Raw genomic sequence first — 12966 nt, forward strand, 5'->3', positions numbered from 1 at the left:
CACCAGTAGCATGTGTGGTTTTGGTGTTGCTGATTTGCTGGTGTAAATTTGTCTATTCTGCTATTAGTTCCTGTTACCACAGGAGGAACAGGAGGGGTTGAACTCCGTCACACACAAACACACACACACGTCACATTGCTGCATTTAGAGGAAACACACAGAGAAGGAAGACTGGCACTGAGACTAGAGTCACATTCAGTTTCCAGCTCCGTACAGAGTCAACAGGACAGGAAGATGGCGTCCATCCCCTGTGCTCTGATAGTGTTGCTGATCTGCCTGAGTCAGGACCACATGGGTGAGTTACGGGGAACCAATATTACCTTGACAACCACCTGCACTACCAGTGGGACACCTGCTGTAACACTGCCATTCATACCAACACTACTATTAGTGCACTAAAGTTGCAATGGATTTGAATGTGAAATACAATCCACCGTATTCACAGCATGTGGGTTGGTTTAGCAATAAGATAAAGCTGCAGAGGGAAATCAGCTACAGAACTTACATGAAGGAGGACCTTTCTCAGGCTAAGTGAACTTAAAAATGTTGTTGTGTTGTCAAGTCTGTGTTTTTGTAAAAAAAAAAGCTCAGACATATGTAGCGCCCTCTCGGGTACAGTCGACTACGCCACCCCTTGAAGTGGGCTAAATTATGTTAGAGCAAGGGGAACTCAATAATACTATTGCCAGTTTTTTTGTGAAAGTATAAAAAGAATCTTTATTAATAAATGGGTGATATGTGACAAGGCAATTAAGAGTTCAAACTACATGCACACTGCAATCTCTGTAGGCTAGGCTACTAGAGTGAGAAAAACTACAGAGACCGAATATCCAAGGTAAGTTACTAATGGGCCTTATCAGCACCGAGGCTACTGTATTAGCTGTGGAGGGGGGAGGGAGACAAATTAACTGGAAGTAAAGTAAAAATAAGAAAAAACAAACAAAATAAATCCACTCTAGCCTGCGGCTCGCATTAAATAAGTTGTACCTACACCTAGGCGACATAGGCCGATAGGCTAGAGGAACATAAACAAACACAATAAAGTAAACAAACTATGAGCGGCACCAATGCATCAAACACACGTAAAAAGAGAATAGCAACTAGCACCCCTGTGTAACTGCAAGGGTCTACAACACTGTAAGCATATAAAACAAACACAGGTAAGAATGGTTGCTGGTACTTTACCATAGTGCAAAATAGCAATCAAAAGACTAATCAGCTGTGCTAATCCCACAGCCTTAAAAGCAGCACATGAAAAAGGCGATGGCAGAACACTAATTAAAAACAGCAATACATTTAGCCAGCCTACATTACAGTGTCATCGATTGTCAGTGATAAAATAAATGGCCATTATGGCTTGCTGGTACGCAACACAGAGGTTAACATTTACATTTACATTTTGTCATTTAGCAGACGCTTTTATCCAAAGCGACTTACATATTTGCAACTTACAATGTATACACATTTTACATTTACACTGATGGCACACTGCACATCAGGAGCAATTAGGGGTTCAGTGTCTTGCTCAAGGACGCTTCGACAGGGAATCGAACTAGCCTTCCGATTACTAACCGACTTCTCTACCTCCTGTACCACTGTCGGTTAACACATACCTGTTAAAGTAGGCTACGAACACTGTGGCTGATGGCTTCTGGAGAACAAATCCCCTCACTGCTACGGTAACAGTACCCAGCAGACACTTGCTACGCACAACACCAACACGGCGTCACTCCCCCACATGCACATCAAGCACATCAACATACAGCTGCCAACGTCTGCCCTCCTATACAGTAGTTAAACAAATAGCACTAACACTAAAACACAACACATTGTCAGAATGGCACGGGCTTTATGCCCTGGTGCAAGTTACCACGAACAGGCTGTGCTACCGTCACACACCTGTATAACCTCTGTCCCAACACATAACAACGACAGGTACTTAGAACCGTAAGGAACATTGTTAGGGAACATGCGCTAGTGCATCACATAGAGTATAACACATAGAGTATAACAGTATGTGCCCGCTGCACAGCATTATGGGGCGACTATTTTGGCACGTTACAGTACACATATCTAGTAAATGAACCGTTCATTTTTATATTGTATTTTCAGAATGTGTTGGAATGTTTTTCCTCTCCCAAAAATTGTCACTACCGAAATATAGTAATAAACTATAGTAAAAACGTATTATTATTAACCTGTTCAGATTGTGTTTCCTTCCCTTCTCTGAAGAGTATTTTTACAAATATTTCTTTAAGGTTTTCACAATGAAATCAATAAAAATTAATTTTTTACCAAATTTCGAAGTTCAATTTATACAATTCATCCAAATCTAAGTGCAATATTTCTTTGTAAAATGCAAAATACTGATCATATTGATTCCAGAGTGAAATTGAACATACATTAAACCAATCAGTATCATAACATTTTAGTTGATAACTCAATATACTTTATTTTTTACAAAACATCCAGTGTTTCGGTAGTGACTGCACTGTTTCGGTAGTGACCACAGTGTTTTGTTTGCAAGGTTGTATCATATTTCCTCAACCTTATTGCTTAATCTTAACTCATACCATGCTTTAGGTTGGGAATATTAAAAACACAAATGTTTTGTGCTTTTGCTGTCTTTTCCTCCATGATTTTCTGACCTTCTTTTGCTCCCTGTTGGATAAATCACTGATACATTTCAACTTTCCTTCTTCCTTTCGTTTCTTATTTCTTTCTCTTTCCTTCCTTAAATATTCTTGGTGTTTCACTGGGTCATCCCTCACTCTTTGTCGGTATTCTCTCAGCCTCTCTGCTCCACTTTTTCCTTTTGGCATTTTGGTGTCTTATGATTCTTTCTCTCCCTTTCCCTCACTTTCAGATAGAAATCAACATTATCTACATCTTTACCATTTAGTCCGCATAACACATTTATTTCAAAATGATGGGATTGAACTACTTACCATTCCATTTTGTCACTACCGAAACGATCATGTCACTACCGAAACTTTACCATATGTTTTGGTAGTGACTGTTTCGGTATTGACGGTTTCGGTAGTGACAATTCTAGCTAACTTTGAGCATAAATAAATAATTCTAGCAAGCACATGGCTAGCAAACAAATCTTTGAAGAGGTGTACGCAAAAACAAACATAATACTTTGCAAAAAAAACAGTTCACAGTTCACAAAAACAGTATCACTGCCTGGTTATAAATGCAGGGGTGTGGCTAAAAAACAGGCTCAGCCAATGGACTAAAACTCCTGTGTTTCGGTAGTGACATGAAAACTATGGACATGATTTTTTGAGTATAGTTTTTTTTTTTTTTTTAATTAAACCCACAATAAATCTAAATCTTCCAAGTTCTGTTTAAACCTAATCATAAAGATCTTTGAAATTAGATCATTGAAAAAAAATTTTAAAATGTAAAAAGTGTTATTTACAGACATTGAAATTTAGATGCCAGAGTTGGGGACAGCTACTTCCCAATAGAAAGTACCCTATAAATGATGATTTTGTATATATTTAGCTTATCTCATTTAATGTCTTGGGTTTAAATAGACCATAACCTATTCTTAGTAAATATCTATGCTTGTATGGAGGACCAAACCTGCCATATTTACAAATGAATGAATAAATAAATAAATGTCCACATCCATGCATTTAGACAGAAATAAATGAATACATGTATTAATTAATGCACAATTGTCAATCAATAGTTACTTATAATTTACATTTATGTATGTATTTATTTCTGTATTAATTCATTTATTCATTCATTAATTTATTTCTGTATTCATTAATTTATTTCTGTATTCATTCATTCATGTATTTATTTATTTATTTATTTATTCATTCATTCATTCATTCATTTATTCAGTCATTCCTGTATTTCTTCATCTCAATATGTTAATGAGATGTGTCAATCAAAAATAGGTAGGCGGTATTTGACACACTATTGGCTAATCGTTTTCAACGCGTTGTATTCGATTAGGTTAGCCTTACCTTGCTGTCATGGAAAAAGGGCAATTCATAGTTTTCACGTGACGTCAGAATGACCAGCTGAAGGGCAAAAAACACATTCCACACCTGTCTAACGCTGGAGTTTATACAGGAACCGACCACCTTTCATTCAATATCATTTAATATCTCTGCTTTAACATTGTCTGACTTAGGTAGTAAAATGCTAGACAGTTGTTGCTCGGTTGGCTGTTCAAATCGGCGAGGAGACAAACCCGGATTTTTTTTTAATCGCATTTAAAACCCGCCCACGTTGCTACCAGTTGATTGTAGACGTCTTCTGGGTCAATTTTTCTCGGACACACAGTAAAGCAGCCATACTTTTGGGGCTGGCAATAAAAGCAGTCACCTTGTTCTGGTCGCCTCATTTATCAGAATAACTACCTAAAACGGGAATAGATCAAGTAATAAAGTCAAGAAACAAAGCATCAACACAATTCAAATTGGATTACCCGGTTTCTTCTCTGAGATTGCGACAAGTACCTAAGAAAGTAGGCTAGGCTAGTGTATTTTGTCATCCAACTGGTAATACTACAATGCCAGTAGAAAATATATGGGAAGATAATTTAAGTTGTCATTCGCCAGACGAGGTGTTCGGTCTTGTTTAAACCAGAAATGATAAAGAACAGCGTTGGGTAGGCTAAAGGCTGCTAGCTAACAGCAGGTAGCTCGTAGCTAACAGCAGGTAGTTCGTAGCTAACAGCAGGTAGCTCGTAGCTAACAGCAGGTATCTCGCTAGCTGGTAGCTAGCTATTAAATGGCACTCATCTTTACTCTGATTATGAAGATGTTTTTTGTTTTCACCTTCCAGATGACAGCGTTGTGAACCCATCCACTTCTGAAAATTAAATAACTATCTGTGCTTTTGTAGGCTTTCAGTTTTTGAGATGTGTAGGGGGATGGATTTTCTATTAGATAGATGTAAATATCTCCACACTTGAGCTCTGGCAGGGACTTCGTCGAGGTTAAAGAAATAAAAATGTCAGCGGGTGCAGTACATGGATCAAACATTTTATTTGTTTCTAAATATCTCTGTCTGGCTATAGTGGTATGGTCTGTGGTTGATGGCGATCGTAGTTGAGTAGGCGGCACTGCTCGATCTCGTTGAAAATGAAAATGTATATCCAATCATACCTTAACAACCGCTACTGAGAGAAGAAGGTCCGACAACTTTGAGGTCTGAGCAGCATGGTGAAACAGTGTGCCTACGGGACTTGTAGATCTGACACAAGGTACCCTGCGAGATTAGAGGGACACGTCGTTTTTTTCTCGCATTTCCAAAGCCCAAAACACAGGAGGAAAGGTGCCAGCTGTGGATTAAACAGTGTGGGAGACCCCACTCCCAACTCAATATATCGCAAAATACACATATGTCTGCTCCAAAATAAATTAAGCTGCTTGCAGTTAGCTAGCTATCTATCTGGCGAACTGCGCTATCGCTAGGTATGATGACTAACTATCTAGTTAAGAGAACATCCCCAAACAGTTATGGTTCATGGCAACTAGTATTATTACCATCAGAAGTACATAACTAGTCTCTCCAACAAATGTGTTAATGTTACAATCAAAATGTTAATGTTACCGTCAAAATGCTAATGTTACAGTCTGTAAAATTGCTCATTGAGCTATCCTAGCTAGCGATAGCAAACGCCAGCTAGTTGCCAGGAGCTTGACATACTGTATCAATGTTGAACAAAACGTCCCAAAAGGCCATTATGAACTTTTTTTATTTAAATCTTTGTAGCATTTTGTGAATGGGCAACCTACTCCTGAGTATCCCAAGGTACGCATAAGGCACAACCTGAGAGCAATAACCTGGCGATCTGATACAAAGCCATAGCATTACATCAGGATCATCATTTTACAAGCAAGTTATCGCTATAGTGACTGTGAAATACTTTCAGCAACACGCACACACATCCCTTGAACAATAACGTCACTAGCAGCTATCTTGCTCCACACTGCTACGTTACTGTACTGTTCTCTAGATTGTCACCAACCTAGCTAGCTAGATCTCTCCACAGTCTCTGGCCCTAGACTGAATAAATAACAATAATAAAGAATCTTTATAGGTTATTAGCTAGCTTGAAATATTATATGCAGATCTTACGGAAAAATGCGGAAGTGCTTGCACTAGATAGCTAGATTGAATCTAAGGCTCTGGATTGATTGCAAAATGTCTGAACGTCAGTTTCCACGCCTACTGGCCTCCTCTCATTATCATATTGGGAACAATGAATGAATGAATAAATAAATGCACGAATGAATGAATGAATAAGTGAATGAATGAATGAATAAATAAATGAATGAATACAGAAATAAATACATACATAAATGTAAATTATAAGTAACTATTGATTGACAATTGTGCGTTAATTAATACATTTATTCATTTATTTCTGTCTAAATGCATGGAAGTGGACATTTATTTATTCATTCATTCATTTATAAATATGGCAGGTTTGGTCCTCCATATGCTTGAATACTTAATTGTTTTGTAAATAGTTTTTCTTGTTGTAGGACCACACTTTGCACCAATTCGGTAGAATGGCCCATATATGTATATATGTCTATGATCCAATTACCCAATTAGTGACGTAGTGTGTGAGACAGGAAGAGAGACAGAGAGAGAGAGCGCGAGAGAGACTAACTGCGCAAACTGGAGAGGGAGAGGGCACCAAACTATTATTACTGGCCCACGGCTACAATTAAAAGACAAGAAAGAAAAGACAATCTGCGAATATCTTGGGGATAGAGGAAAAGTTTCATGCATCAATGTGATCTTGTGTTCTGTTGGCTAGTATCTTACACTTGATATTGTGGTATAATGAGATAAACTGTAATGTAACAAGGGCACTACACAAAGTATTAGCCTGTCTTCATATTACTTAGACACTTGACATTAATTTATTTTTAAGCTAATGCTGTTCATGAAGATGCTGCCTGAAAATATGAGCAGGCAGGAGCAAAGAGTTTTAGGTAGGCTTGTTTTCTATGAGACATTTATTCTTGTTTATAATTGAGGACCACCTCTGCCGTGTATATAGAGTGGTATTGTGCAGCTGCCTAAAGCTTAACTTACCAAAACACAAACATGCACTTGGACAGGTCTACACATGCACACGCCCTCAAACACATCCTCTCTGTCTCTCTGTCTCACCAGATCTCTCTCTCTCTCACGCTCACACACACTCTCACACTCAGACACACACACTCACAGTTAGATACACACTCACACACACACACTCTCTCTCACTGACACACACACACACACACACACACACAAACCTTCATACACACACGCACATTCCCATTCACATATACACATTCACACGCAAGAGTTGCTACCTACTGTGCTCTCTAGCCCCGGAAGGCTGCTTATCTGCTTTTGTACTTAAGTATCCCAGTGACTGCGCTCACTACTACTAACCTTCACATTACATCGAGTCTGGGAATTCTCTCCCCCTTATTCTCTGTCACTCTTGGCTAACTGTCCTTAGTTGGCTCCCACGGCCATGGCTTTTTCTTCTACCTCTGTCTGCTGCCTGGAATGTAACATGTTTAGCGACTCCCCAACACCCTTCAATGGGCACAAAACTTGCAATAAGTGTAGGCTACTGGCAAGCCTGGAAGCGAGGATATCTGTAATTGAGTCGCGTCTCCTCAGCTTAGACCATATTACCTCGTTAGCCCAAACTAGCGAAACCCAGCATGTAGATGAAACTAAATAACTACATTAACCAACGCCACTCCGTCTTCTAGCACACCCATGGTAACACCGCAGCTTAAATCCCAAGACAAATGGGTAACTGTAAAGCGAGGAAGTAGTAGAAAAAATAAATCAATGTCCGTATCACACTCACATCCAATCTCAACTTCAAACCGTTTCTCCCCAATTAATATCACCGATGCTGATGATGAAGTTCTCGTAATTGGTGATTCCACCCTGAGACATATTAAACTCGCAACCCCGTCACAAACAGTGAGCTGTATATCCGGAGCTAGAGCAAATGACATCGAATCCCACTTAAAACTAATCGCTAAACGGAGATTCTCTAAAAAAAATATTATTCACACAGGCGTAAACGATGTCCGCCTACGACAATCGGAAACCACCAAACTAAACTTTGCATCGCTACTCAATACCGCTACACTAATGGCAGACTCTGTAGTGTGTTCGGGCCCTATGCCCATAAACCGCGGTGATGAGATGTACAGCAGGCTATCCTCACTTAATAACTGGTTAGCAGAATGGTGCTCATACAATAACGTAGATTTCATAAATAACTGGCAGACTTTTTGGAGAAAGCCTGGGCTACTGCAGAAGGATGGCATCCACCACTCCTGGGAGGGTGCTACACTCCTCTCTCAAAACTTAATACAACACTTAGCCCAAACTTACTACTGACAACCCAAAATTAGCACTGGAAGACAGACCACACTAACTTCGGCTGCACCAGTACACTCTTTGCCCATATTAAACCACAAACGGTATCTATACCCAGAACGTACAAACCCAACGCAAATCACACTAAAAGAAGTATTAATCAGGATAATCTAATAAAGATACAAACTTTATCAGCACACAATGAAACTTGTACAATCCTAAAACTGGGCCTTATTAACATACAGTCCTTAACATCAAAAGGTGCACTTATAAATGAGTTGATAACGGACAACAACATCCAAATACTTTTCCTAACTGAAACCTGGCTAAAACCAGATGAATTCCTAGCCTTAAATGAGTCCACCCCTCCAAGTCATGTTAACTGCCACATCCCCCGCAGCACAGGGCGTGGAGGTGGAGTAGCTACAATTTCCATTGCTAACCTATGTATTTCCCCAAGACCTAAACTTAAATTTGCATCATTTGAAGTCCTGGTACTTCATCTTATGCATCCAAACTCAAAAGCCACTCAGCCGGTCACTCTTGTGACACTATATAGACCACCAGGCCCCTACACTGAATTTTTAGAGATTTTGTGAGAGAGACAATGCCAGACACGGCTGGGAGGCTGTCCTGCCAGACCCGGTGGCGCACCTTTTAGTTCTCTCAATCCTGTGATGCTTTCCATGGACCACTTGGTAGATAGGTAAACAGATGCTAGTGTAAGACAAAATTACATAAACCAAACAAATCTAAACACATGTAATACCCCACTAATCAACTAAACTGGACTAAAATCTAAATAATATATTAAATAATATTCCCTTACACCTAGCCAGGCAGCCCCTCTCCCTCTCTCTCTCGCTCTCTCTCTCCCTCCCTCTCCTCTCATATCACATTGCTAATAAAATGGCCATATTGCCTACTGTAAATCTACTACCCAAAGGTATCTCCTTATCTGTTTCTGGAATAAATATCTACTAACAAAAATGTTCTCTCTCCCTTGTAGCATGTTCCAATTGCTGATGGAAGTGGAAACATTGCTCCTCACCCCCACTACTCCTCAACTACGCATATGGACAGCCAAACTCTACCCACTCACTGTTCTTTTTCTTTCTCTCCTAATCCAGACTATCTTCGCTATGGGACGCTGCTGTAGTCTCTCCACCCGGTCTACCCGTAGAAACCCTCTGCCAATTGCACCCACCGCCACCGCACTGCCGTACACTTACTCTACCTCATACCCTATGCTAGCATTTATATACAATATATAACATCGCCACCATCAACATGGTTCTCTGCTCCTACTCCCCTTACCCCTGTAACAGCAAACCTTTGAGCACAGTGTATACCCACTAAACTGGTCTTGTTTGTATCATGTATTTACCACCGGATGTCTGTATATATATTATGTACACCTACCAAATGCAGGATATGTACAACACCTGTTGTTTCCCATCCCCTTCTGCCACAGAACCCTCCCCCATCCCCCCTTCCTATCTCCACCCGGCCGACCTCAAGCAGATGGGTCCCCCCTTATGTGTCGTGGTTCTGCTTAAGGTTCCTTCCTGACTAACAGGGAGTTTTTTCTTGCCCGTGTTGCCATTGTGCTTGCACTAAGGGGGTTCAGGCTCTGGGCTCTGTAAAGCGCCTAGAGACAATTGTATTGTTATGGCGCTATATAAATAAAATTGAATTGAAAAAAAAAAATTGAATTGAATTCCCAGACATGCATTCACACACACACATTCACACACGCTCAAACACACACACACACACACACACACTCATGCTGTCTAGCACACACATTCACACACACACTCACACACATTCACAAACACACACACTCTTTCATAAACACACATATTCACACACATTCACACACACACACACATATTTACACACTCACATTCACACACACAGACACACACACACACACAAACACACACACACACAGTTTCATGTAGCTGTTCTGAAAATGGGTTTGCTGAAGAATATGGGTATCATGTTATTCTTAGTGTCACCATGCTGGGTGATATGTTATACTATGATGATGTTACATGGTGTTGTTATACCCCACTTCCAACTCACTGGTTATTTGTGTTGTTGAATGTCGTATTCAGGAACAAAATAAGTCACTAGCTATTTGTACACCCCATTTGACACTCTACAGGATGTGCACAATATATCTTAGTGTTAGCATTAGCTTTGACTGATGTGATTTCATTTATCATTCAGGTGTCCAAGGAAAGACTCCCACTGTCTTTTCCAGTGAGGGTGGGAATGCCACTCTTCCCTGTAGGAAAGTGGTTCCTCCAGACTGCTCTTCTACTGAATGGATTTATACCGGCTCTAAAGCTATTGGAGAAGTGTTCACCAATGGAAAGATCAGTTATACTGCAGTCACACACAGAGCTAAGGGACTGAGTCTGGGCTCTGACTGTTCTCTCCACATTACTGATGTCACCACTGAGGATGTTGGACTCTACACCTGTAACCAGGAGCAGGTTTATCTGTCTGTTCTTCAGGGTGGGTGTTATTGTTGTTGTTTTATTTGTTGTTGTTTTCAGGCCCTCAGGGGCTCAGTAACTGAAGTGAAATTGATTTTGTTGGATATATTTCGTCAGTACTATATGGTATCCTTCAGTTTTTAACTATTTTGTTTAAGGTTTTTTACAGTATGTAACCTATTCTTAATGACATACTCAAATCCATTTTCATCTTATATGGTCATGTGAAGGAGACATGACACTGAAATAAATCAGTATGCAAGCTAGTTTGCTTTTCTTAGTGCCAACTCTGCTGTTGTTGGTGTTTGCAAGGCAAGGCTGGCTTTCAGTGGATTAGCTCACCAGTTCTAGACAAAACTCCATAAAAGTACATGTAGCTCTACTGGTAGATAAGAGCACCAACCCCTTACGTTTGATACCCAGGGAGCACACATACTGATCAGGGGAAAATTATATATCTGCCCTATACTGCAAGTTGCTTTGGATAAAAGGATCAAAGTGTCTGATGGATGTAAATATTTCCTAAATAATTAAATAAATGTACAAATAATTCCTTTTCTTGATGATGCTTAAAGGTAAAAGTCCTCTTTAAAGAAAACTTAAATACTCATGACTGTGTTTCAAAACTGGTGTCTGCTGTATGCTAAATCTGATGTAGTGTGATGATGTCATTTTTTCCTGTAGTCTCTGCTTCCCCCAGTGAGACTGAGATGGAGACAAACAGTAATGTGACTCTCAACTGCGTCCTGCACACACCTGATAACTGGGACGGAATAGATAAGACTAAAGGAGTTAGTATGAGCTGGGCAGATGAGACAAAGAAAGACCTGAAGATTATTGAGAATTGCGAGACCAAAACCCCACCTCCCTGTTCAATCACACGGACTGAGGAGCTCAGAGGTCCAAACTCTGTTTATACTCACACATGCCAGCTGACTGCAGGAGGGCAGGTTCAGACTTCTGTCTCCCACACCATCAAAGTGAAAGGTTAGAAATTATGAGATGAATATTATATTAAATTACTGCTGTTTGTATGATGAATTGAACCTGATTTGTAAAGTTGTCTTAAGTCGCCGACGTTCTCTGCATAACTGCTGCTCCTGGCTCAGTTTTGGCTCACTGACCCAACAGCTGAATAAAAGAATGACTTTTAAAACTGAGTAGCATATTGCACACACACACACACACACAGCATATTGTGTAGCATATTGCACAATTTGAAGAACTGCAGCATAATTATTAGAGACTGAGGGGATCATGGTCTTCATGCTGTACCTGATGGGCCTGGTGTTGAGGTGTCAGTTTTCATGAAGTGAATTTGTGTCTGTTTATACCAGGTTATTTTGCTCATCATCCAAAAGATATCCAGTTTTTAAAGCCCACTATTCCTGATGACATTCATGTCCTGAGCGTGAAACTATTTTAAGGGAATGCATGATCTTCCATGTCTAATGGTCTAGTAGTTTCTTACCTGTCATGCGGTGAATGCAACTGCTTTGCATTTTGAATTGATTTGTGTAGTTCGCCCTACAACGGTTATTTACATTTACTCAATAGGAGTGAATCATATTATTGTGATGAGTTGCATATGTATATTGTTTAATCACACAGGTGTTATACCCTCAACTTCTTCTGCCTCAGTATTGAAATCCTCTCCCCGAATGACAACTTTCACCACTGCTTCCTCAACCTCAAACTCAACCTCAGGCCCATCAGGTACAGCATGAAGACCATGATCCCCTCAGTCTCTAATAATTATGCTGCAGTTCTTCAAATTGTGCAATATGCTACTCAGTTTTAAAAGTCATTCTTTTATTCAGCTGTTGGGTTTTATCCAAAATACCTTAAGGCCCACACCAACACAAGAAGAGTCATAAGCTTAGTGGACACTAACTGGCATGGCGTCTCTTGACAGAATAGGTCTCTGTACTGACATGTTTATAAGTTGTTATGGTTTAAGTAAAGTGTTTCACAAAGGTTAAATCATTTTTGTATTCAGCAACAAAGTCCACAGACCATTAAATCAGGTGAAATAATCGTGCTACAGTTCATTAAAAACATTGTG

At 39.9% G+C, this 12966-nt stretch overlaps 1 protein-coding gene across 1 annotated transcript; it reads left to right on the plus strand.

The window, feature by feature from the left end:
- The first annotated feature begins 214 nt into the window (after positions 1 to 214).
- Positions 215 to 11893, plus strand: LOC122130109. Its single transcript, XM_042704799.1, has 3 exons — positions 215 to 295; positions 10630 to 10920; positions 11586 to 11893. The coding sequence occupies exons 1-3, from the start codon at positions 235 to 237 to the stop codon at positions 11891 to 11893; spliced, it is 660 nt and encodes a 219-aa protein (XP_042560733.1). The 5' UTR covers positions 215 to 234.
- The last annotated feature ends 1073 nt before the right edge of the window (positions 11894 to 12966 follow it).

The sequence above is a fragment of the Clupea harengus genome, unplaced genomic scaffold (genome assembly GCF_900700415.2).
Source record: "Clupea harengus unplaced genomic scaffold, Ch_v2.0.2, whole genome shotgun sequence".
Taxonomy (NCBI): domain Eukaryota; kingdom Metazoa; phylum Chordata; class Actinopteri; order Clupeiformes; family Clupeidae; genus Clupea; species Clupea harengus.